The 27,646-nt window shown below is 44.8% G+C and overlaps 2 protein-coding genes across 4 annotated transcripts in view; both read right to left on the bottom strand.

Moving 5' to 3' along the window:
* On the bottom strand, window positions 1–23,127 carry LOC115195926 (partitioning defective 3 homolog B-like). Of its 3 annotated transcripts, none has more exons than XM_029756280.1 (6): window positions 23,057–23,127; window positions 16,590–16,700; window positions 10,555–10,599; window positions 4,661–4,885; window positions 2,271–2,412; window positions 1–131 (listed from the first exon to the last, which is right to left on the bottom strand). In XM_029756280.1, the coding sequence occupies exons 1-5, from the start codon at window positions 23,088–23,090 to the stop codon at window positions 2,375–2,377; spliced, it is 453 nt and encodes a 150-aa protein (XP_029612140.1). In that variant the 5' UTR covers window positions 23,091–23,127; the 3' UTR covers window positions 1–131; window positions 2,271–2,374. The 3 variants fall into 3 exon arrangements, with proteins under 3 accessions (XP_029612140.1, XP_029612141.1, XP_029612139.1); XM_029756281.1 differs by lacking the exon at window positions 23,057–23,127 and adding an exon at window positions 18,692–18,858; XM_029756279.1 differs by lacking the exon at window positions 23,057–23,127 and having other exon boundaries at window positions 16,590–17,829.
* LOC115195924 (partitioning defective 3 homolog B-like) overlaps window positions 23,097–27,646 on the bottom strand; it is a 24,066-nt gene continuing 19,516 nt past the window's right edge. The window contains exon 6 of the mRNA XM_029756278.1: window positions 23,097–23,197. Coding sequence (XP_029612138.1) covers window positions 23,137–23,197 — 61 coding nt within the window. The 3' untranslated portion in view covers window positions 23,097–23,136. The remainder of the gene's footprint in view (window positions 23,198–27,646) is intronic.

The raw sequence follows: 27,646 nt of genomic DNA, 5'->3' as shown, positions 1-27,646 counted from the left end.
TTTTTCTTTGCTTTTCTTCTTCTTCCCTTTGGTCCTCTTCTTCTTCTTCCCTGCCCCAGATTTGATCTGGTCCTGGCGGGATGAGCCACTGACGGGCGTGTCTCGGCCGGAGCTCTGCTCTGACAGGTCATCTGAGAGGGAGGTATCAGAGGTTAAAATGTCAACTAGGGCTGACCCCATTTACTTGACTGGATGATTGTTCGGTCAATAGGCTGATGGTCGACCGAGATTTCTTTAGTCGAGCAGTCACAATTCCTTCCTTCCTTCCTTCCTTCCTTCCTTCCTTCCTTCCTTCCTTCCTTCCTTTCATGGTGCACAAAACACCTGTCTGATTCGCGCCTGTCTCAGTGGACTTATCCATCGTGGAGGTCACGTGGATGGCACAGTCCATCACGCTAAGACATGTGATACTGAAATTGTATATGGTTATATTATGTCAAAATAACGGCGCAACCCTAATATTATTTTATAACAAATGCGTTTTCTCCTGCGTTGGATACGGTCACTGTCTTCAGTTCTGAAACATAATCTTCAACTCGCCGTAGAATTGGCGCCTTTCCCCATGTTGCTATGTGCATAATAGCAAAGATAAGCAGCATATTGAGATTTAGAACAATGCAGCTGAGGCAACAGCAGCAGAGATGAGGAAACAGCCCTTGCCTTAGCCTAATTATCTAAAAAAAAATGTAGGAGAGTGGGAAACCCAACTTAATTAGGTCTATAATCAATAGTCTAACTTAGATGTGCCTGGCTTTATAAATCATCCCTATATATCTACAGAAGTAAGACAGATCTTGCTTTTGTTGCCTGTTTGAGTGTTTGTTTAATAGCCTACTGATTCCGTGAGCACCAAGCCTCATGCAACGGCAAAATGTTGAATAAAGCAATTTCACAGATTCGGCTGTTTTTAATCTTTGCTATGCTTTAATAAATGCTTTACACTTTTCCCCCCGTTACAACAGACTGCTATTACTTATCATTTATTTAGTGTTGTTTTCTTGATCTCCTTCTGAGTCATTTCAATTATTATCATCATCATTATTATTATAATAAGCAATGGCGCTATCATTAGTAGGCTTTGTATAACAACCACCATCGAGCTGTAGGCTTAAGAGCACATCCTGTTTCGTCTTAATACCATAACTTATTTAGGCCTATGTTTCAATATATAGTATCTATCAATCAATCATTCATTTGTTCATGCCATCACACAGCATACGAGGCGTTCATGCTTTGAAATGGAATCAAGCATTTTAGTTAAAAATGTAATGAAGGGAGCTTTGAATAATTAGCCTAAACAATAAATAAAGTGCATTTCACGAACGCATGCAACTGTTTTTAGTTTGCTGTAATTAGAACAGACTATCTGGTACGCTTACATATTTAGTGTTGTTTACACTGTTCTAAATGGTCAGAAAAAAATAGAATATTGTAATCTAACAGCAACCGTTTGGCACAAATAATACTCGCGCAACGCTTGCTCCTATACCCGCCTTTACCTTGATCACTCGTAGTTTCCACAACTAAGTCAAATGTCTTCCACAGATCTGACTAACCCCTCTACCTCCTGAGCAAACGTTCACCCGTTTCGAGTTTCTTTTTCACGTCCTCCACATCCATTTTGCTGTCACGTGTTACTGTGTTCAGAGACGGTTTAAACCAATTTATTGATGTGATTATGAAAGGCTATAAGTCAGGCCCTATTGGCCACATACTGTACATGCGACGCTTGCATGTTTCAAGTAAAGAGAGCAAGGGTTCAGGGAATAGGGAATGTTTTTCCTAAACAAGGGATTTCCGTAACAGAACTTTTCTGTCAGTAACAAGTAATAAACTAAATGGCTGAAATGATGTTGCAGCTAACACCGTGCATTATTAAACACTTGCTGTGCTGGCGTCACGCCGCAGTAGGAAGCGGAGCGAGACAACATGTGCCAGTCACACAGGCACTCGCTGTCATTTTTTTAACAGTGTAACCATCGAGCTCTTTCTTGAGTTGTTTGTGTTTTTTTTAACTATTTAATCAAACTGTGTGCTTAAAGCATCAGACAAGCTCAGTGCATATGTAGTTGATTTTATTCAAACACATTGGGTGTGTCTATATGTGGAAAAATAAGTTTAAACATTTCGACCAAACAATTGGTCGAAAGAAAAGGACGACTCACGGTCGACCAAGATTTTTTTTTATCCGGGAAAAGCATTAAGTTCAACACAGATGCCATACACACAATGAAGTAGACAGGCGGACAAACACACACTCATATACCTACCCCATCCCTCCTGCAGTGACTCAATACTTTGCAGCCGGGTTCACCGACATGTCTTTTTGGGAAAGTGAGAGAGGGTGGTGCTGACTCCAATCTTGTATTCAGAATCACTGGTTCCCCCCTCTAAGCCTGAGGCAACCACTCCCTGAGGCCAGAGGGAAAGTCAGAGGCAATTCTAGTGCTTCACGGTTCAGTGTGGATGCTCAGATGGTCACACACACACACGCACACACACACACACACGCGCACACACACACACGCGCACACGCGCACACACACACAAATCTTTGGCTTCACATGAAAGATGTTACATCAAAAATGTGCAGCTGTGGGATTAAAAAAGTTCCCTGGCCAGAAACGCTGATTCATTGAGCTGCTCAACAGTGTGTCCTTTTGCGACCCCACGTTTGCTGAATGTCAGCGAGTTACGCAATGGCTAAATTACTCATTATTAATATCAGTGATAAATCAAAGTTTATACAGCTCATGTGTGGATGTTTCTGAATAATCGGTCCAAAGGCAATCATACACTGAGTGTACAAAACATTAGGAACACCTTAATATTGAGATGCAAATCCTTTTGTCCTCAGAACAGCCTTAATTTGTCAGGGAATGGACTCTACAAGGTGTCAGAAGCATTCCACAAGAATGCTGGCCCTTGTTCACTCCAATGCTTCCCACCGTTGTATCAAGTTGGCTGGATGTCCTTTGGGTGGTGGACCATTCTTGATACACACGGGAAACCGTTGAGCGTGAAAAACCCAGCAGTGTTGCATTTCTTGACACAATCAAACCAGTGCGCCTCGCACCCAGTTCAAAGGCACTTAAATCTTTTGTCTTGCCCATTCACCCTCTGAATGGCACACATACACAATCCATGTCTCAATGGGTGTGCGCGCGGCAGGTAGCCTAGTGGTTAGAGCGTTGGACTAGTAACCGAAAGGTTGCAAGATCGAATCCCCGAGCTGACAAGGTTAAAAAAATCTGTCGTTCTGCCCCTGAACAAGGCAGTTAATCCACTGTTCCTAGGCCGTCATTGTAAATAAGAATTTGTTCTTAACTGACTTGGCTAGTTAAATAAAGGATAAAAAGTTAAATAAAAAAGCTTCAAAGCTTAAAAATCCTTCTCTAACCTGTCTCCTCTCCTTCACCTACACTGATTGAAGTGGATTTAAGTGACATCAGTAAGGGATTATAGCTTTTACCTGGATTCACTTGTTTTTTAAATGTATTGAATCTTTATTTAACTAGGCAAGTCAGTTAAGAACAAATTCTTATTTACAGTAACGGCCTATACCGGCCAAACCTGGACGACACTGGGCCAATTGTGCGCCACCCTATGGGACTCCCAATCACGGCCCGGTTGTGATACAGCCTGGATGGTCAATCTATGTCACGGGAAGTAACAGATGTTCCTAATGTTTTGTACAGTCCGTGTACATTACGTTTGATCTCAAATGTCAGTCGAGAAAATATGAAGTGACAAAAGACTAACTTTGTGGTAAAACTTAGAAATCACCTACAGCGAGCTACAATACAGTGCAGCATCTTCCCCATTGATTTCAATGGACCAAAAAAATTCTACCTACTGGAAGTTATTTGAAGTCACTTGGGCGAAAACTAAGTGTGTAGATTCTAAAAATACAGTGGGATAACTAACATCACTATGATGTCTCTATACCACAAAATTGGGGTCCACCCTACGTTCCCTCGACTCCATGTTCGTTCCCTCAGCACCCACTGACCAATTTCAAATCAAAAATTGGCACAAATGCTTATTTTCCCAAAAATTTGGGAAAAAAGATTTGGCCTTGTTTGGGGAAGATGATAATTAGAATGATACCCAGTGTGCTTTGCATGTGTCAATGAACAAAGTGTCAATTTTCACCAAATTACAAAATACTCAAAATTGAAATACGTATTTGTCCTCCCTGCCCCTTCGACCCCTGGTTTAGAAGATAGGGCAGAGGGAACATAGGGCTATGGGAACATAGGGCAGTGGGAACATAGGGCAGTGGGAACATAGGGCAGTGGGAACATAGGGCAGTGGGAACATAGGGCAGTGGGAACATAGGGCAGTGGGAACATAGGGCAGTGGGAACATAGGGCAGTGGGAACATAGGGCAGTGGGAACATTGGGCAGTGGGAACATTGGGCTGTGGGAACATTGGGCTGTGGGAACATTGGGCTGTGGGAACATTGGGCTGTGGGAACATTGGGCTGTGGGAACATTGGGCTGTGGGAACATTGGGCTGTGGGAACTGAGGGAACATTGGGCTGTGGGAACTGAGGGAACATTGGGCTGTGGGAACTGAGGGAACATAGGACCCAGGGTACATGCATCTAGTAGTCATGCTCAGTGTTGCATTAACATTTATGGTGATTTCCCTTACCGTCCTCCGACTCCGAGGGCCCATCGTAGGACTTGTCGATGGCGGTGCGGAAGCTCTGGTTGCAGCCGCTCCCCCGCACAATGTGAGGCCTGGGACGGTGGAAGGGCACCTGGCTCTGCTGGCTCAGCTGCCGGGCCTCCGATACGGCCGACTGGTGGCTTTCCAAGGAGCAGGACTTCCATAGGCCCAAGGTGGGACCCAGGTCACTCTCCCTGGATGAGACCTCTGAGAAGGGGAGAGACAGGGAGGGAGGGGAAGGAGCCCCTGGTCAGCATGGATAGAAGGATGGAGGAGGAGGACTGGAAGTGGAAAGAGAGGAAGAGGAAGAGAGAGAGATGAGCAGTTGGGGAGAAATGGATGAACAATTTAAAAAATGGGGAATTAGAGTAAAAAGGAAGGATAGGGACAGGTGTAAGAGATGGGAGGCAAGAGAGAGGGAAAGGATGCATTCATGTAGAAGCAAAGGAAGAGGATGAAGGAGTGCCAAAGGACTGCCGTGAGTACACAGGCATGGACACAGAGGAGAAGGGAGCAGACAAAGAAAGAAGAGAAAAGGAACAAAAGGGCCATGCAGGAAAGGTCTACTGCACATGTCATACACATGGCCAACCCTCTTCAAGGGGAGCTACTGGGTGTACAGGTGTTTTCTTCAACCCTGGGGTAACACACAACAAAGGTCCCGGTGGGCAGCTAGAGCAGTAGGTGTTCTAAATTAGGGTTGGATCAAAAGCCCGCAGGATGGTATAGCTCTCCAGGAGAAAGGTTGGTCCAATGGCTAGTGCTGTAGGTTAGTCACAGAGGTCCATCGCCAGACCAGAGCATGCATAAGTAGGCCGCAGAGACAGACAAGCAAAGGGGATGTGGCGAGAAACACACAGCCAGTCCCTAATCGTTCACTTATCCTTCATTTGGCCCTAACGCTATTTTGCTAAAAGGTATGGAAAATAGTTTCAAACCGACTGAAAAAGTGACTATTTCTAAGTGTCTGTTTCTAACTCCCACCAGGGATTTGCAAGACTTTTATGCTTCAAAACGTTCTTGGAGATGGTAAACGCTCAAAATGTTCTCGTTTTAGACTCTCTTTTGTCGACTCAGTCTTCAAAGCATGAGAATATTCCTCATTGAAATTGATCTTTGGAGAGTGGGCGATAGAGTCAAGGGGAAAGGAGGGAAAGTGAGCCAGAGCTGCAGCGGCAGTGGCTTTTAAGTCCTAAATTGACTTTGAGGAAGAAGTTGGATTTGTGTGAAATAAGGGGTTATAAATAGAGAGCGGGTACGTTTAGGAATAAAACACTCAATTTGAGAAGCAGGATTTGTGTCACAAATGTAATTGTGGCTGTCCGGCTAGCAGCTTGATAGAATTAAGCCGCTTGCTGCTGAGTTCTGCAGTGAACGCTTGGCTCAGAGTGTGTGTGTGTGTGTGCAGTACACGCTTGTGTGCATTTGCAAGCATAACACCACCTGTATATGTGTGTGTGTGCATTGCGTGCGCAAATGCACACATACATGTTTGTGTGTGCCCGTGAGCACATGTGTGCGCGTGTGTCTTCGTGTTTGAGAGTGTGTGTGTCTTCCCTTCGTCCATATCCAGTGTAGGCATGTCAAACGGGTGAAGGTAGATGTAAATGAATAATGAGCGCTACAGGAGGGCGATCATCCGCATGCAGAATTTCAAGGGTGAAACCAGCATTTGACTCCTATCACTGCCTGCTGTGGACCAGATGCTCAGTGTGGGTTCATTCACCCACTCACCCACCCACCCACTCATCATGTCAGGTCAACAAGCATTGGTGATAGGTGCAATCCCCTGACAATGCAGCGCAAGACAGGAGTTCCGTAGGGGATTCACACAAACCAATACTTCCCATCTGAATACAACTTTGAGCAATATGAGTAATGTTACGCAACTGCCTCCAGCAACACACACCTGCGTTACACAAATCAAAACACATTAGGACCACAAGTACGATGCAGAGAAGCATAGACGCACACACCAGAATGCCTCTCGACTTGAATACTGCAGCCACACTGGAAGCCGAGGGAACGCGCATAGGGCCGAGGGAACGCGCATAGGGCCGAGGGAACGCGCATAGGGCCGAGGGAACGTCGCCCAATGAGCAATTTAGGGGGTTAAGTTACTTGCTCAAGGGAACATCGACAGTAGGTGGCACTTGAGATATTGCTGCATTTGTAAGCATTTCACTATTTGACTAGAGTGAGCATTTCTGCAGCTCAACTGAGCAAGGGCACCACCGGTGACGGAAATGCCACTTTTTAAGCAGCCTCTCCCTGCAGTGGATGATTTAAAAAGGTCAGTTGTCATGGAGACACCTCTGTCCGTGTCGGGGTGTGTGTGTGTGTGTGTGTGTGTGTGTGGAGGATAGACATTATCGGTTTATCTTTCCAACTCGGAGAACCCTGGATTCAATCTCTCGGCTAGCCTATAAAACCACGTTCACTGTGATGGGAACTAGTAAAACAACCTATATTTTAACCCTTTCCAATAAATGGAAAAGGTATATAACGGTTTCAATGTTGGTAGAAACCTTCAAACCTATTTTAATAGCACAACCTTTGGGTGTTGACATTTGAGCTTTACCAGATGAAAACCGAATAATTTAGTGTTCATAGGGCCAGGTAAAGTATAGGAGAGGCAGATACAACAAAACAAACCGGTTTTAGAGTGGTACAGTAAGCAATGCACATGAAAGTGGCCACTACCTTGTCTCGTGTGAAATAATTAACTTAACCCAAAAGTTCCACCCAATCAAAGTACAGTCCAATTAAGGTCCCGACCAATCACAGTTTAGTTCCAATCAACGTTGCAACCAATCATAGTTTATCTACTCTCCCTGAGTGCACTCTGGTAAATCACTAACATTGCATCCCCAGACGGGACACAGATGCAGGCAGTAGGCAGTAATCGTGTTTAGATAGATGGAGCCTATGGCTGCATATTTGCTCCCTTAGACGTATGGCTCTAATAATGGTCGGGGACTTAAAAGGCCATTTCATCATTACAGACTCACCTTTTTTGGATTAGTCGCGTGGAGGGATGTGAGGGGGACGGCATGGACTAGAGATGGGACATGTGCCATTTGTTAAAGCTAGGTTTAATAAAATGCACTACTATGCTGCGGTAGAACACAAAGCATGTAGTGTGGGCAGAGCACACGTACACACACACACACGTACACACACACACACACACACACACACACACACACACACACACACACACGCACGCACACACGCACACACGCACACACAGACAGATGGCCCTTCCCGCTACGGAGTGATCCATCAATTCAAATCAGCACAACATGGTGACTTTCAACTTGAATCAACAACAGTGAGATGGGGGAGAAGGGGGCTGGGTAGAGTGAGCGATACAAACTACAACAAAGCAAGGTTCCATGTTGGCAGGGGAAAGGGAAGGCTACATGTTTTCAAAGTCTAATTGCAGAAGGGGACAAAACAGAATAATGGACACTGCCAGTTGCACAGCGGGCCAGAAGCTAGCTGGTGTTTGCCGCATCTAACAGGGCTTCAGCGTGGGTGGATATCCCCCATCTCCAACAGAAACAAACTCAGGCATCAGCGGAGCAAAACATGCACGCGCACACCACAACACGCACGCACCAAACGCTTGAAACAGCTGAGACAAAATTTGTTAGAAGACCTGTATGTGCGCAGGGCTACTAAGTGGAGTGTGTGTGTGTGCGTGCGCGCACGTTGGAAGCGTTCCCAGACCTGTGTGTGAGTAGAGCTGCCAGAGGGAGATGTTAAGAGCCGGGGGACAGACAAAGAGGAGGATGGAGAGACGGTGACAGAGACCACTGCGGAGAGATGGAGTGAGAGAGTCCCCCTCCAAAACATCCATCTATCCCCCTCTCCTACACGAGCAGGTTCTCCTCCGGCTGTTGATACACACTCTGGTCTATTCAGAGGACCTGAGGATTACTGGAGCTGTCCCTCTTTCTATGTCACACACATGCAAAGAAACACACACGCACGTGTGTAATCCACACGTTTCTTGTGTCTATGCGTTAGTGGTTCTTTGCGCGCACGCCACACACACAGAGAGAGAGAGAGAGAGAGAACCTAAATCAGGAGGCTTTAAAGACCGGGCTTATACAGGCTGTAGCTATGAGAAGGTAGAGAGCGAAGGAGATATAGGGGCACTAGGAGAAGGGAAAGGGAGGATTATTTGGAAGGGAAGCTCAAAGGATGGAGCATGTTACCTATAATCACATAACACTAGGAAAGCACAGAGAAGCATGAGAGGGTGAGAATAGTGGAAGAGAGAGGAAGGCGGATAATTGGGATATGGAGAATAAGAGAAGATGAAATGGGGATAGGAGGGGACAGACTAAGCATGAGAGAGACAAGACAGACCGCTCCGGAGAGAGAGAGAGAGAGAGAGAGAGAGAGAGAGAGAGAGAGAGAGAGAGAGAGAGAGAGAGAGAGAGAGAGAGAGAGAGAGAGAGAGAGAGAGAGAGAGAGAGAAAGAGAGAAAGAGACTAAGAAGAGTAACAAGAAAGAGGCGTAAAACAAACATAAAAAGGGTGAGGAAGATAGAGAGTGAGAGCACGGAGAAAGCGAGGAATAGAGAAGGTATGGAGAGAGTGAGCGCAAGAGAGGAAGAAATCACAAAAGCAAATGAGAGAGCGAGAGCGATAGACAAAGCAAGACCGAAATAGGAGAGAGAGAGAAAGAAATAGTAGGAAAAGAGAGCGAGCGAGTTGGGAGAGAGAGACAGGAAAATAGAAGGAGAGCGAGAGAGAGAAATAGAAGGAAAGAGTAACTCTGCATCAGACATCTCTTCTCTCTCTCTCCTCCCTCACCCCCCCTCCTCAGCCCGAACAGAGGTTTTAGCCAGATTAAAGCCGGAGGCGGAGCCCCTCTTAAAGACCATCCTACTAATGAAATATGTCAAGGCCTATAAAGAAGCATGGGGCCATTTAAAGAATCATGCACGGGGCCAAGTCCAAAACAGCCCCGTCAGCAAACTGGCCTCAGTGCAGCCTGTCAATAAACATTAGCTTCCACATCAGTTAGAGGCCGATGTAGAAAATGAATCTCTTTATCTATCATAGCCCATAAGGGTTATTATGACTACCGATCAGAAAATGGGCTTTGAGGGAAATCATATGGGTAAAAATAGGTTTGGGTGTATGGGGGGGGAAGCTGAGTGTGGTACTTTACAGTGGGGGTGGGACTTGTAGAGTTGTTGTTATGCGGCAACAGGTTTATGCTGCGGTAGATTTAAGGTGTGTGTGTGTGTGTGTGTGTGTGTGTGGGCGCGTGTCTGCAGGGGGAGCGCGTTCAAGCCTATCACTCAATCCCTGCACCCTCTTTCTCACTTAAGTGAAAGGAGACAAATTAAGAACATCCCGGTCTAATGCAATCTAGGGCTGTCGGAGCAAAGAGGTAGCTTAACAAATCACTTCCTGCTGCTTCCAGCTGAGTAAGGAGAACACATAAAACAGGTGCAGTGACACAAAGCATCTCCCCGCTGAAGTGTGTTCGCTCCAGGGTGAAGTTAGCCCAAATGTACAGATCTAGGATCAGCTTCCCCTTCCCTCAATCCTTACATTAAGCATTAGTGGGGAAATGCAAAACTGACCCATGACCAGTGTCTAGGGACAACTTCACCCTACTACGGAAGGAAGAGTCGGAGGAGTCCTGACCAGGTCATAACTTGTTTTGCGGTCAGTATGACAGCGCACTGAAAATTCGGATTATTTTTCATACCTCTTTTCAATGTTCAGTCGCTTTCTTTGTTTGAGAAGGTGTGTGTTCGGGTGTCTGAAGAGTGAGTGTGTGGTGTGTGTGTGTGTGTGTGTGTGTGTGTTGGGGATATGGATAGGGGGAAGAGCGTGTGTCTTCACCTGGGCTCTGCTCTGCCAGGGATCTCATGTTGCTCTCATCAGCCACTGAAACACAGAAAACACACACAGTGAATATTGGAACGCCATAAACGGTTACCTTTGTTTTCTCTGAGCAGAGATGGAGAAAAAGAGAGAGGGAGCAAGACACGGAGAGAAGAGCGAGAGGGAAAGAGAGATAGGGTGGGGAGGGCAAGAACTGGGTACTCTCTCCCTCATACCCCTCCCCATCCCCCCCTCCTCCCTCTCATCACTCTTTCCCTCTCTCTAATCCACACCAACAGGATTGAGGCAGGCAGGGAGCGGCATCAGCTGCCTGAGGGGCACTGCACCACGGGACACAATAAGAGGTTTTCATTACGTTGCAATTTCTCTGAAATAATCCCTTTTCATATTTTATGAGGTCAATTTTCTCCCGGCAGAGAAACGAGAGAGCGGAAGAAAAATAAAAAAAAAAGAGAGCGAGAGAGAGAGGGAGAGAAAATGCAGCTGCGACAGAGGGGACAATGGATTAGACTGGCTGTTAGATTTGCTGGCTTCACGAGTTACGTTTCCCCTCAAATACAGTAGCCACAAAAAGGTTGGTGGTGGTGGGTGTGTGTGTGTAAGCTGTGTGGCTCGAAGCTAAAAAATAATGTGCATATGAATCTGCTTCTATTGTTACAGAGAGAGAGCAGCATCAACAACCTCTCACCCACCCACAGATACATAAATGTTCTGCTGCTTGGATAGGAATTTGCTGCTGGCGTTAGTGAGCTCATTATGGCTACTGCTCAGCGAATCGCATGGTTTCTTCTCCACGTGTGTGCGTTGATGTACATGACTCAACTATTGTCAGATCAGGTCATGTGGTCAGGGAAAAACTCCTGGGTCTGAATTCAAAACGTGTCTCAAGAGTAAAAGCGCCGATTTAGTTCCCACCTTATATTCCTTATGATTTCAAAAGCAAAACTGATCCTAGATCAGCGCTACTACTCTGAAAGGCTTTATGAATACGGGCCCAGGTGCAACCATTAAGACAGACTTGAAAGCGAGTGTTTAGGATCACAGTCTTGACTAAGCATATTTAACCAATGTCAGATACCTCTGAAACGCTGAAGAAGCCATTTGTGCGTTCTAAATGGCACTCTCTTCCCTATATAGTAAGTCAAATAAATAGCCGTGTAGCATGAGGCAGCTTGATGTATAAGTACACACCCTGGCCAAAAGTTCCTGAATAGGGAATAGGGTGCCATTTGAGATGCAGGCCATGTTTTGCTTGTGCACCCTACAGTCCCCAAAAGAAAACATTTGCTAAGCACCAAAGCTTATTTTATTACTTTTTGCTTAGCGCAAAAATAAACCCTCAGACTTGACTCAACCGGCTTAACCCCCATTTCGAAATGGGAAACTACCCCCTATTAAAGGGGGTGATCTCTACAAATGTGACACACAGCACAGGGTCAGTGTCATACAGTCCCCATGCCTCAGGTAACACCGCCCCATGATCAGGTAACACCGCCCCCCCATCCTCAGATAACACCGCCCCCCCATCCTCAGATAACACCGCCCCCCCCATCCTCAGATAACACCGCCCCCCCCATCCTCAGATAACACCGCCCCCCCCCATCCTCAGGTAACACCGCCCCATCCTCAGGTAACACCGCCCCCCATCCTCAGGTAACACCGCCACCCATCCTCAGGTAACACCGCCCCCCATCCTCAGGTAACACCGCCCCCCATCCTCAGGTAACACCGCCCCCATCCTCAGGTAACACCCCCCCCCCCCCCCCATCCTCAGGTAACACACCGCCCCATCCTCAGGTAACACCCCCCCCGCCCCATCCTCAGGTAACACCCCCCCCCCGCCCCATCCTCAGGTAACACCCCCCCCCCCCATCCTCAGGTAACACCCCCCCGCCCCATCCTCAGGTAACACACCCCCCCCCGCCCCATCCTCAGGTAACACACCCCCCCCCGCCCCATCCTCAGGTAACACACCCCCCCCGCCCCATCCTCAGGTAACACCCCCCCCGCCCCATCCTCAGGTAACACCCCCCCCGCCCCATCCTCAGGTAACACCCCCCCCGCCCCATCCTCAGGTAACACCCCCCCGCCCCATCCTCAGGTAACACACCGCCCCATCCTCAGGTAACACACCGCCCCATCCTCAGGTAACACACCGCCCCATCCTCAGGTAACACACCGCCCCATCCTCAGGTAACACACCGCCCCATCCTCAGGTAACACACCGCCCCATCCTCAGGTAACACACCGCCCCATCCTCAGGTAACACACCGCCCCATCCTCAGGTAACACACCGCCCCATCCTCAGGTAACACACCGCCCCATCCTCAGGTAACACACCGCCCCATCCTCAGGTAACACACCGCCCCATCCTCAGGTAACACACCGCCCCATCCTCAGGTAACACACCGCCCCATCCTCAGGTAACACACCGCCCCATCCTCAGGTAACACACCGCCCCATCCTCAGGTAACACACCGCCCCATCCTCAGGTAACACACCGCCCCATCCTCAGGTAACACACCGCCCCATCCTCAGATAACACCCCCCCCATCCTCAGGTAACACCCCCCCATCCTCAGGTAACACCCCCCCCATCCTCAGGTAACACCCCCCCCCATCCTCAGGTAACACACCCCCCCATCCTCAGATAACACCCCCCCATCCTCAGATAACACACCCCCCCATCCTCAGATAACACCCCCCCCCATCCTCAGATAACACACCCCCCCATCCTCAGATAACACACCCCCCATCCTCAGATAACACACCCCCATCCTCAGATAACACACCCCCCATCCTCAGATAATACACCCCCCATCCTCAGATAACACACCCCCCATCCTCAGATAACACCCCCCCATCCTCAGATAACACCCCCCCATCCTCAGATAACACACCCCCCATCCTCAGATAACACCCCCCCATCCTCAGATAACACCCCCCCATCCTCAGATAACACCCCCCCCATCCTCAGATAACACACCCCCCCATCCTCAGATAACACACCCCCCCATCCTCAGATAACACCCTCATCTCAGTCTGTCATTTTCATGAAGGAGGGAGAGGAAAGGGGGGTAGAGAGTAGGAGAAAGGTGAAGTGAGAGAAATATGGAGAGAGAGAAAAAGGTGGATGCATTGAGCGAGAGAGAGAGATCGAGATCCACAGAGAGAGCGCGAAAAGAAGGAGAAAGACGGACGGGAGTGAAAGAACAAGAAAGAAGGAAAGAGATTACGAAAAAAAGAGAAAGACAAGAGAAGCAGTGAGTAGGATGTGGGTGTGTCTTCCTAATAAAAGCCAATCAATGTGCAGTAGCGGCGTGCAACTAGTTTCGGAGGGGGAACCCAATCCAGAACACTAATGAACTGGGATTGGAAACCAGCGACAGGCAAAAAAACTTTACAGAATGAGATATACCTCACTCTGAAACAGAGAAGAGAGAGAAAGGAAGAGAGACGGGTGGGGGATTGAGAAAAGAGAGAGATGGGGGAAGAATGAGGGAAGAGAGCAAAAAAAGAGGGAGAGAAAAAGAAGAAAAGACAGAGAGGGTGGGAGTGAGAGTGCGAGGGTGAGAGCAAAATAAATGAGAGGCTAACAAGGTCACCCAGGACCTAATATGAGGAAATAAGCTGCTGTGCTCTCAGCTTTCAGGGAGAAAGTTGGTTATGACTGAAGGATTCATGCTTGGCACAGACTGAGCAGTGTCCTGCGGAGACGTGCGCACACGCATGCACACAGAGCAGTGTTAGACTGACTAGACACAGTCTAGTTCAGGAACCGTTGTCTTGAAAAGGTCAGGCCTCCCAAGTGGCCCACGGTCTAAGGAACTGCATCCCAGCGCTTGAGGGGTCACTACAGACCCAGGTTCGATCCCAGGCTGTGTCACAGAGTCCCATAGGGCGGCGCACAATTGGCCCAGTGTCGTCCGGGTTAGGGGAGAGTTTGGCTAGGGGGCTTTACTTGGCTCATTGCGCTCTAGTGACTCCTTGTGGCGTGCCGGGCGCCTGCAGGCTGACTTCAGTGTGTTTACACTGACAGATAGGTGCAGCTGGCTTCTGGGTTAAGCGGGCTTTTTACGAGCGCACTTTGGCGGGTCATGCTTCGGGGAACGAATTTCTCGACCTTGGCCTCTCCCGAGCCCGTTGGGGAGCGATGAGACAAGATCATAATTGAAATTGGGTGAAAAAGAGGGAATAATACCCCCAAAAAGATATGTTAAAAAATTGGCAAACCTTTCATGGTCATATGTGCATTAACATAACATTATAAGACCATTTCAATGGGCCCATGTGATAACAATGTTGAATCTGTGCTTGAAATTCAATACTTAACTAGGGACCTTACAGATGTTGCATGCATGGTGGACAGTGGAAGGGTCATGTCAACCTCTATTTCATACAAAGTGAGTCCATGTAACTTATGTGATTTGTTAAGTTGAATATATACTTGTTATGAATTTTTTATTTATAAAAAATATATATAAAATTGAGATGGTTTGGAATGAGTTGGACTGCAGAGTGAAGGGAAAGCAGCCAACAAGTGCTCAGAATATGTGGGAACTCCTTCAAGACTGTTGGAAAAGTGTTCCAGGTGAAGCTGGTTGAGAGAATACCAAGACTGGCAAAGCTGTCATCAAGGCAAAGGGTGGCTACTTTGAAGAATCTCAAATATAAAATATACTTTGATTTGTTTAACTTTTTTTGGTTATATACATATATATATATTTATTACCAGTCAAAAGTTTGCACACCTACTCATTCCAGGGTTTTCTTAATTTTTTACTATTTTCAAAATTTTTGTTCTATATATATATATATATATATATATATCAAAAAATAAAACAAATATTTACACAACATGTATCAATTTCATTGATTTTACTGAGTGACAGACACTCATATGAGGAAATCAGTTGATTGAAACAAATTCAATAAGCCCTAACCTATGGATTTCACGACTGGGAATACAGATATGCATCAGTTGGTCATAGACCAAAAAAGGGCCTCACAATTGGCCTCAGGATCTCAGCACGGTATTTTTGTGTATTCAAATTGCCATCGATCAAATACAATTGTGCTCGTTGTCCGTAGCTTATGCTCGCCCTTACCATAACCCTACCATAGGGCACTCCGTTCACAACATTGACATCAGCAAACCGCTCACCCACACGCCATCCACATGGTCTGCGGTTGTGAGGCCGGTTGGTCGTACTGACAAATTCTCTAAAATGACATTGGAGGTGTCTTATGGTAGATAAATTAACATTACATTCTCTGGCAATAGCTCTGGTGGATATTTCTGCAGTCAGCATGCCAACTGAACGCTCACTCAAAACTTGAGACATCTGTTGCATTGTGTTTTGTGACAAAACAGCACATTTTATAGTGGCCTCTTACTGTCCCCAGCACAAGGTGCACCTGTGTTATAATCAAGCTGTTTAATCAGATTGTTGATATACCACACCTGTCAGGTAGAGGGATTATCTTTGCAAAAGAGAAATGCTCACTAACAGGGATGTAAACAAAATTTAAAAGTAAGCTTTTTGTTTTATTTCAGCTCATGAAACATGGGACCAACACTTTACATGTTGCGTTTATATTTTTGTTCAGTGTATATATTTATACAGTAAAATGTGTATAAAATGTGAAGAAATCTAAGGGGTGTGAATACTTTTGCAAGACACTGTATGAAACTATGGTTAACTTGAAATTATAGTTTGTACACTTGAAACACATAATGAAAGCAATATCTAGCATACTGAAATTCAATATATAAATCTTTTTTTGAAAAGTGATTTTTAAACTGAATGCAATATTCATTTAAGTCAGTTTCAAATCAGGAAATACAATATTGAATTTATGAATTAAATTATTCCATTTGTACATTACCAATTAAAAAATAATAAATTCAAATTCAATATCTTAAAAATGTAAAACTATGAAATTCAAATACAATTTCGGTTGGCACTGAAATCCCTCCATATCAGAATGTGAGTGCATGTGTGCAACACTTGTGTGCATGTGTGTGCTCACCCAGGTCCATGCTCTTAGAGTTCCTTGTCTGAGGGTAGTCTGTCTGCCTGGGTTGCTGTGCACTCTGTGTGAAGGGGACCCTCAGGAGAATAGGGAGTCTTGTTCCACTCACTGAGAAAAACCCCCACAGATTATAATCAACACTATTAACATTGTAGCCTGCACTTTTGTTATGTCCTATTTTAATGTTTAACCTCTCTTTCATAGTATATTTTATGTAAGTATACTTTCAGTGTTACTTATTTTCCAGCAGTGGTGGCAAGGGTATTGGGGGGCAGGGGGGGTGCATTGCTACTAGCATTAGAGCAATAACATTGTAGCTGTTTCCATAGACTTCCAGTCACTGAGCCAATGACAGTCCATTTAAAAGAACGTCTTGGCAAAAATGATTATACAACCACATTTACAGAATATTTTTTGTAGCGGTGGCAGTGGGCCACCTAAACACATTTCCAAGCATATATTCAAATCTTACACATGTATTAGCTAATTTTCCCCTAACATGGGACACCACCTAACTTCGGACACTCTCTAGCGGTTAGAGGATTAAATCACCTCGAGCTCAACATTTAAATGGACTGGAAAATAACAGTAAGTTTTGCGACTAAAGATTTTCATTGCAATTTATCTAAGTTGAGTTAGGTTGAGAGTTTTCAAAAAAGAAAAAAAAAAAGAAAAATATATACACACACATTTTGTGGGACACGCTGTATATTGTAAAATTCGACTGCGCGACAGACCACACATAATTTAACATCCAACTTTTTACCTCTGGAATATGGCTAATGGACTTCAGGCAAGTCATTTTTTTTTTTTTAACCAGAAGGCTAGCCAACTATCTAGTAAAGACTTCAGATACGAGGTTGTGTCTCTTTTTTTTAACAAATTTAAAAGGATATATCTTGTAATTGAACAACATTTTAAGGTGGCCAATAACTGGAGACCGTATGCCGATAATACGGGACATTTTCTTTTGTGATAAACCTCTTATTAAAAAGCTGATAGTAGTAGTATTTCCACTGAAATGTCAAACATGCTAATTGCTAACCCGTTAGCTAACATTTTTTACGACACCAATAATCACAAAACATTGATGGCTTGATCACAAGATAACACTGTTAAAGGTAATATATTTCTTAAACGCTGTTGAATATGTGGATAATACGGGTGCTAAGCTAGATAATATTTCACTTGAGGTCAAATGTTTTACAATATATGAGGCGAAAGTACATATGTTTTACCGTTTAGAAATGAATGCACTGAATGTATCTTGTCCCCCCCATTTGAAGGTGTCATAAGTATTTTGGACTATTGAGTTGCCCCCCCTGCACTCAGAAAAGCCTCAACTCGTCGGGGAATGGATTATTACAAGGTGTCAAAAGTGTTCCACAGGGACACTGGCCCACGTTGACTCCAATGATTCCCACAGTTGTGTCAAGTTGGCTGGATGTCCTTTGGGTGGTAGATCATTCTTGATACACACGGGAAACTGTTGAGCATGAAAAACCCAGCAGCGCTGCAGTTCTTGACACAAACCGCTACGACAATCCATCTCCCAGATTGTCTCAAGGCTTAAAAATCCTTCTTTAACCGGTGTCCTACCCTTCATCTACACTGAGCACAGTGGATTTAACAAGTGACATCAATAAGGGATCATAGCTTTCACCTGGATTCACCTGGTCAGTCTGTCATGGAGAGCAGGTGTTTTTAATGTTTTGTATACTCAGTGTATAACACAGTTGTGTCATGATCTGAATCATACATCACTGATTTGAAAGGACTTGACAGGTGAAAGCTACAGTACGTAGTGGAAACCCTTGCATTCACCTATCCAATCATGGTCCTATTCACTAGGAACCAAATGGAAGCATGTGGGCCGAAGCAGGGAGGGACATATCTTGGACCTATTTTTGTCCAGTAAAAAAACGTTGGTTTTCGTTTTCCGTTGCAGAAGTTTTTGCTACGATGTACACTAATGAATATGACCAATGTTTAATTTTAAAGGAACTTTAAGGAATACGTCCCAAATGGCAATCTATTCCCCATTTAGTGCACTAATTTTGACCTGGTTTGGAATTCAAACGGGGCCACAGTGTAATGACCTCCGGTGAGGTTGTGTTGTGCATTGGAGTTTAGCGTTCATCTCCTCCACGGAGCCAGGCGAAGGTGGCGAGGGGAAATCCTTCTCTATCGCCTCCTCTTCCTCGTGATGGGCGTGGCCACCGTTAGTGGGAGAAGCTGGACGGGGAGAGGATACGGACAAACAGACACACATCAATCAGAAATTCCACCAGTGACCAGTGCCTTTAAAAGAGTAGGATGGAGTGTTCCATCTAAGGCCAGTTTTGAGTCTAACGCCCTAAAGACTACGGTTAGGATTGAGGGGAACCTAGATCAGCGCTGACAGGCAACGTCTACTCTACTACTAGTGTCAAGCATACATGAAATCTCAGACACATGACCGAGGTCTATGCCATGTAAATGCAGGATCACATTTGGCAAAAGTGATAGTCCTGTTATAAGAGGAGAAATATACCTTCCTCTGGCTGGAGCTAAAGCAGTCATCACTTTCCATGAAGGGCCACTGAGACAGGAGGCATTGGATATGTCCCAAATGGCACCCTATTTCCTATATAGTGCAATACTTCTGAGCCCGATGGGTGCATTTGGTATACAGCCATTGCGTTGGAAGCTGTGTCAACGTTAGTTGTCTGTAAGACTGCCTGCCTAGGAGAGTAATGCAGTAGACCTACACACACTCAATCATCTAACGGAGCCAAACAGTATTGAGGGATAGATTTTCAACTGTGTGCACGCAAGCACATACATAATGGAAATGAATGCAACTGATTCTCCTTGAATAATGGATCCATACTTCATTTAGCTTAGCAAGGCCAACTCTGTACGTCTCATGAAACATGTACAGAACACACACACACACACACTTTCTGTATTGACTGACATTCACGTCTTAAAGTAATGAACTGTTGTTTCTCTTTGCTTATTTGAGCTGTTCTTGCCATAATATGGACTTGGGTCTTTCACCAAATAGGGCTATCATCTGTATACTACCCCTACCTTGTCACAACACAACTGATTGGCTCAAACGCATTAAGAAGGAAAGAAATTCCACAAATTAACTTTTAACAAGTTACCCCTGTTAATTGAAATGCATTCCAGGTGACTACCTCATGAAGCTGGTTGAGCGAATGCCAAGAGTGTGCAAAGCTGTCATCAAGGCAAAGGGTGGCTACTTTGAAAAATTTCAAATATAAAATATCTTTTGATTTGTTTAACACTGTTTTGGTTACTACATGATTCTATATGTGTTATTTCATAGTTTTGATGTCTTCACTATATCTTCTACAATGTAGAAAATAGTAAAATTAAAGAAAAAATGAGTAGGTGTGTCCAAACATTTTACTGGCACTGCATGCATGCATGTATGTATGTATGTATGTATGTATGTATGTATGTATGTATGTATGTATGTATGTATGTATGTATGTATGTATGTATGTATGTATGTATGTATGTACGTACGTACGTATACTACCGTTCAAAAGTTTGGGGTCATTTAGAAATGTCCTTGATTTTTTAAGAAAGCACATTTTTTGTCCAATAAAATAACATCAAATTGATCAGAAATACAGTGTAGACATTGTTAATGTTGTAAATGACTATTGTAGCTGAAAACGGCAGCTTTTTTATGGAATATATACATAGGCGTATAGAGGCCCATTATCAGCAACCATCACTCCTGTGTTCCAATGGCACGTTGTGTTAGCTAATCCAAGTTAGGCTAATTGATCATTAGAAAACCCAATTATGTTAGCAAAGCTGAAAACTGTTGTCCTGATTAAAGAAGCAATACAACTGGTCTTCTTTAGACTAGTTGAGTATCTGGAGCATCAACATTTGTGGGTTATATTACAGGCTCAAAATGGCCAGAAACAAAGAACTTTCTGAAACTCATCAGTCTATTCTTGTTTTGAGACATGAAGGCTATTCCATGCGAGAAATTGCCAAGAAACTGAAGATCTCGATACAACACTGTGTACTACTTTCTTCACAGAACAGCGCAAACTGGCTCTAACCAGAATAGAAAGAGGAGTGTGAGGCCCCGATGCACAACTGAGAAAGAGGACAAGTACAATAGAGTGTCTAGTTTGAGAAACAGACTGCTCACAAGTGCTCAACTGGCAGCTTCATTAAATAGTACCCGCAAAACACCAGTCTCAACATCAACAGTGAAGAGGCGACTCCAGGATGCTGGCCTTCTAGGCAGAGTTCCTCTGTCCAGTGTCTGGGTTCTTTTGCCCATCTTAATCTTTTCTTTTTATTGGCCAGTCTGAGATATGTATTTTTCTATGTAACTCTGCCTACAAGGACAGAATCCCAGAGTCGCCTCTTCACTGTTGACAATGAGACTGGTGTTTTGCGGGTACTATTTAATGAAGCTGCCAGTTGAGGACTTGTGAGGCGTCTGCTTCTACACTGTATTTCTGATCAAATTCATGTTATTTTAATGGACCAAAAACAGGGAAATGTCTAAGTGACCCCAAACTTTTGAATGGAAGTGTACACACACAGCATAAAAATAAACATCCCTTTTTCAGGACCCTGTCTTTCAAAGACAATTCGTAAAAATCCCCAAAACTTCACAGATCTTCATTATAAAGGGTTTAAACACCATTTCCCATGCTTGTTCAATGAACCATAAACAATTAATGAACATGCACCTGTGGAACGGTCGTTAAGACACTAACAGCTTACAGACGGTAGGCAATTAACGTCAGTTATGAAAACTTAGGACACTAAAGAGGCCTTTCTACTGACTCTGAGAAACACCAAAAGAAAGATGCCCAGGGTCACTGCTCATCTGCGTGAACGTACCGTAGGCAAGCTGCAAGGAGGCATGAGGACTGCAGATGTGGCCAGGGCAATAAATTGCAATGTCCGTACTGTGAGATGCCAAAGACAGTGCTACAGGGAGACAGGACAGACAGCTGATTGTCCTCGCAGTGGCAGACCACGTATAACAACACCTGCACAGGATCAGTACATCCGAACATCACACCTGCGGGACAGGTACAGGACGGCATCAACAACTGCACGAGTTACACCAGGAACGCAAAATCCCTCCATCAGTGCTCAAGCTGTCCGTAATAGGCTGAGAGAGGCTGGACTGAGGGCTTGTAAGCCTGTTGTAAGGCAGGTCCTCACCAGACATCACTGGCAACAACGTCACCTATGGGCACAAACCCACCATCGCTTGACCAGTCAATAGAAAGGCCTCTTTAGTGTCCTAAGTTTTCATTACTGTGACCTTAATTGCCTACCGTCTGTAAGCTGTTAGTGTCTTAACGACCGTTCCACAGGTATATGTTCATTAATTGTTTATGGTTCATTGAACAAGCATGGGAAACAGTGTTTAAACCTTTTATATTGAAGATCTGTTAAGTTATTTGGATTTTTACGAATTGTCTTTGAAAGACAGGGTCCTGAAAAAGGGATGTTTATTTTTTTGCTGAGTTTATATATTAACACACACCGTACAAAAATATAAACACTTGTAACAATTTGAAAGATTTCACTGAGTTACAGTTTATATAATGAATTGTGTACAGATGCTTGTGACATGGGGCCGTGCATTATCATGCATGACAATGGCTCTCGTCATCTCTGTGCATTCAAATTGCCATTGAAACAACGCAATTGTGCTCGTTGTCCTTAGTTTATGCCTGCCCATACCATAACCCCACCGCCACCATGGGGCACCTTGTTCACATCGTTTAAATCCGCAAACCACTCACCCAGATGACGCCATACATGTGGTCTGCAGTTGTGAGGCCGGTTAGACATACTGACAAATTCTCTAAAACGATGGAGGGGGCTTAAGGTAGAGAAATGAACATTAAATTATCTGGCAATAGCTCTGGTGGGCATTCCTGCAGTCAGCATGCCAATTGCCATCGCCTTCAAAATTTGATCCATATGTAGCATTGTGTTCTGTGACAAAACTGTACATTTTAAAGTGGCCTTTTATTGTCCCCAGCACAAGGTGCACCTGTGCAATGATCAGGCTGTTTAATCAGATTATTGATATGCCACACCTGTCAGGTGGATGGATTATCTTGGCAAAGGAGAAATGCTCACTAACAGGGATGTAAACAAATTTGTGCACAAAATGTAAAGGTCTTTTGTGGGTATGGAACATTTCAGCTCATGAAACATGGAACCAACACTTTACATGTTGCGTTTATATTTTTGTTCAGGGTATATAACTGTTGTGATAAAGCCGCTGTACAGTTTTTTTTATGGCAAGTGTGAATATTTGTGTGTGTGTGTGTGTGTGTGTGTGTGTGACTGTGTGTATACTATATTCATCTCTGTGTGTCTAAGTCAAGCACCAGTATAAGTGTGTCCATCTCTTCTCTAGTTCAGGCCCTACTGTGCCCTCTCACCTCCAAAGCTGTAGTAGATGTTGTTGGGGACCATGGACGGCTGGGAGCGTTGCTGTGGTGGTGGGACTCCAGGGCTGCAGCTAGAGCCGGGGGTCCGGAGGGGCCATCTGGGACCTGGTGGCTAGCCGCCTCCTGGCTCTCCTGTCACAGCCAGGGGGAGAGGAACAGAGGTCAGTGCATTGCATTAGGGCCTAGAGTTTTTCCTGATCACTTGATTTGGAATGGCCCAGAGTTTTTCCTACATTGGATGCACATTCAATGTGTTTTTAGGTTTTCATGTGAGAGGTATGTAAAAGGTATGTATGTAAAATATGAGAAGGATGACACTGGACATTAAATCATTGAGTGAGAAAAATATATATGTGCTTCTTAATTGAAAAGGTATGGGGACAATAAGTGCATAGTATAGATGCACTTATGTCGTGTTGAAGTATACAGTCGTGGCCAAAAGTTTTGAGAATGACACAAATATTAATTTTCATTAAGTCTGCAGCCTCAGTTTGTATGATGGCAATTTGCATATACTCCAGAATGTTATGAAGAGTGATCAGATGAATTGCAATTAATTGCAAAGTCCCTCTTTGCCATGCAAATAAACTGAATCCCCAAAAAAACATTTCCACTGCATTTCAGCCCTGCCACAAAAGGACCAGCTGACATCATGTCAGTGATTCTCTCGTTAACACAGGTGTGAGTGTTGGCGAGGACAAGGCTGGAGATCACTCTGTTATGCTGATTGAGTTTGAACAACAGACTGGAAGCTTCAAAAGGAGGGTGGTGCTTGGAATCATTGTTCTTCCTCTGTCAACCATGGTTACCTGCGAGGAAACACGTGCAGTCATCATTGCTTTGCACAAAAAGGGCTTCAAGGACATTGCTGCCAGTAAGATTGCACCTAAATCAACCATTTATCGGATCATCAAGAACTTCAAGGAGAGTGGTTCAATTGTTGTGAAGAAGGCTTCAAGCACCAGGACCGTCTCCTAAAGTTGATTCAGCTGTGGGATCGGGACACCACCAGTACAGAGCTTGCTCAGGAATGGCAGCAGGCAGGTGTGAGTGCATCTGCATGCACAGTGAGGCGAAGACTTTTTGAGGATGGCCTGGTGTCAAGAAGGGCAGCAAAGAAGCCACTTCTCTCCAGGAAAACATCAGGGACAGACTGATATTCTGCAAAAGTTACAGGGATTGGACTGCTGAGGACTGGGGTAAAGTCATTTTCTCTGATGAATCCCCTTTCCGATTGTTTGGGGCATCCGGAAAAAAGCTTGTTCGGAGAAGACAAGGTGAGTGCTACCATCAGTCCTGTGTCATGCCAACAGTAAAGCATCTTGAGACCATTCGTGTGTGGGGTTGCTTCTCAGCCAAGGGGGTGGGCTCACTCACAATTTTGCCTAAGAACACAGCCATGAATAAAGAATGGTACCAACACATCCTCCGAGAGCAACTTCTCCCAACCACCCAGGAACAGTTTGGTGACAAACAATGCCTTTTCCAGCATGATGGAGCACCTTGCCATAAGGCAAAAGTGATAACTAAGTAGCTCGGGGAACAAAACATCGATATTTTGGGTCCATGGCCAGGAAACTCCCCAGACCTTAATCCCATTGAGAACTTGTGGTCAATCCTCAAAAGGCGGGTGGGACAAACAAAAACCCACAAATTCTGACAAACTCCAAGCATTGATTATGCAAGAATGGGCTGCCATCAGTCAGGATGTGGCCCAGAAGTTAATTGACAGCATGCCAGGGCGAATTGCAGAGGTCTTGAAAAAGAAGGGTCAACACTGCAAATATTGACTCTTTGCATCAACTTCATGTAATCAATAAAAGCCTTTGACACTTATGAAATGCTTGTAATTATACTTCAGTATTCCATAGTAACATCTGACAAAAATATCTAAAGACACTGAGGCAGCAGACTTTGTGAAAATTAACATTTTTGTCATTCTCAAAACTTTTGGCCACGACTCTACTTACGATCATAGAATATCTTTGAGCGTCAGAGTACTATATCTTTGACTACAGTTGGAGACACAGTAGCCGCTTACCCACTATCATTCTATTTCCATTCGAGCCATAGTGGGCTAGCGTCAGAGAAGCTTGAAAACCGAGGAACTCAACACGCCAGCATATAAGAATGAGCCACTCTTCCACTGACTTCAGTCTGAATCTTCCTCATGCTCATGACAGACCACAGGAAGTAATCAAATCGCTTATTGAGTCTATCAATTTTCAAGCTTATCTGGCGGTAGCATGCACTGGCTAGCATGGACGTAGTATCAGTTTCTGAACAGCTATTGCACAGAATCAATGCACTATACACACACACTCTACCTAATGCACTGTACAAGAACTCTACCTATTTCATAGTGAAATCATAACAGACATCTTCCCATTGGCTTACATTGTGTTTCATCAGTGAGAGGACAATAGCGCCACTGAGACTCGCTGTTTGTTTGAGGGTTTGTAAATAGTGTAATTACATTAATCCCTCATGCTGATGACAGGCATGTTAACGGACAGTCTCCACCGCCACAGAGGAACAAGTGGAAAAGCACCCTATGGGCCCTGGTCAAAAGTAGCGCGCTATGTAGGGAATAGGACGCCGTTTGGGACGCACACAGACAGATAGAGAGGGCTGGTGGCAGAGTGAGATGTACTGCAGATAGAAGATGACTCTCCTTTGAGAGCGATGTGTGGTGGGATCTACAGCTGTCACACACACACACACACACACACACATACACACACACACACACACACACAAATAAATGGATAGACACAAAATCACCCACACCCTGTCTCTCTCTAACTCTGTGGGTGTGTGGCTATGGGCTTTGCATCATTGTCACATTATACGTAATGAGCAGTGGTGGCGTTACGCGCTCACTGTCTCTATGTGATAACTCTTTTCATTAGGCCATCATCCTCATATCAAAGGGGATTTTCATTGTGTGCGTTCGGTAGCACAGTGTGTGAGTTAGGCTTTGGGGGGGTGTCCGTTGTGCTTTTGTTCCTGCGTGCAGTCACACACACACACGTTCCCAATGGTATCATTAGCCGGCAAACCACAGCTCTTTACATGTATTACTGTCACACACACATCTTAGTCTGTCAGAACGGCTCACACACACACACGGTACCGCTCCATCCACCCATCTGCCTCATGGGGCTTGATAGCCAGGCAGAGCCATCAAAGCAGCCAGAGAGGAGCTCACATCCTAATCCGCAGAACAATAAGAACCTGCTGGTCAACACAATGAGGCTATGGAGGAACACCCCACAAAATACACATTGTGTCCCCCAACACCCGCTCCTCTGAGTTGGGTAGGGTGAGAGAGGTGGGGGTCCTGGAGCTACCCTCAAGGCTTTGGTCTTTCATCTTGGGGTCTTGTGGTCTGATAAGATTAGAGCTGGTGTGTGTGTGGATTGCTGAGTGAACATAGGCTGAGGCTGACCGAGATATGCAGTGAGAACTGCACTGGCAGTTATACCATTTTCCTACAGGCTCTGAGGGTGCACAAACACAATGTTTTTTCTGCCGAATTGGAAGGATGTGGGGTGGGGATATCTTGCACCCAAATACACAATTTTCCATGCTAATTTCCTAAGACCGCACCACTTGGTATGGCCATGGAGACTGACAGGAGGACACAAAAGGGGAAGGTCATTGGTCACACCCATTTAATCCCGTAACCCCCTGCTGTCTCATCTCATTCTCCACCCTGCCCCTCCATTATATACCCTACCATCAGACATTAACACCGTAATAGTTCATTTTTTTCTAGTCTTTCTTCTTTCACTAATAGCTACCCCGTCACGGTTCACAACGCTTCTGAATGGCTGTTGTGATTAACCAAGATGCAGCTGTTCACTAGGTCTGGGATTCACAAACTTTTTCACTCGGGACTTTTTCACTCGGGGGGGGGGCCCTCCCAGCATTGGGGAACATCCCGCGCCACCCGTGCGCACGTGTCACGTCTATTTCTATAGGCACAAGCACTGTTCATGACACAAACTGTTCACACCCCTCTTGTAGGTGGAGAGAATTTGCAGGCTTAAAGCTTATTTCCTGAAATTCTACACATTTTGTCAAGGGGTGCAAAGAAATTGTCTAATGTGTATTTGTGATATTTGAGTGACAAAAAAATTACAATATCTATTGGCTAAAAAACTGAAATACACTTTTTTTAGCTGACATGGGCTAGTTGATCTGGACATGTCTGATAAGTTCTAAACAGCTCTAAAGTATATAATGACTAACATGACAAGAGGAAGTGATGATACACTACCCAATTTACAAATTGCACCTTGTGCATTCTACTATTACAACAAGAACAAATCAGTAACAAAACCTTGTAAATAATTGGTAGTAGTGCAAAAAAACACCAAGTATGGTAGTCTGTCTGTATTATATTGTCATGAGTCTGCTTTTCTGTCATATCGCTATAACCGTTTATATAATGCTTTTCCTTTTCTGACTGTGGAATTCTGAAGTGCGTATATATACGTATAGAAAGAGTAAACTACACAGTAGTAGAAAACGTGATCATCCCTAAGGGGAAATTGGTTTTACAAATTTCTTTGG

The sequence above is a fragment of the Salmo trutta genome, chromosome 6 (genome assembly GCF_901001165.1).
Source record: "Salmo trutta chromosome 6, fSalTru1.1, whole genome shotgun sequence".
Taxonomy (NCBI): Eukaryota; Metazoa; Chordata; class Actinopteri; order Salmoniformes; family Salmonidae; genus Salmo; species Salmo trutta.
This window is presented reverse-complemented; position numbering and strand designations above follow the sequence as displayed.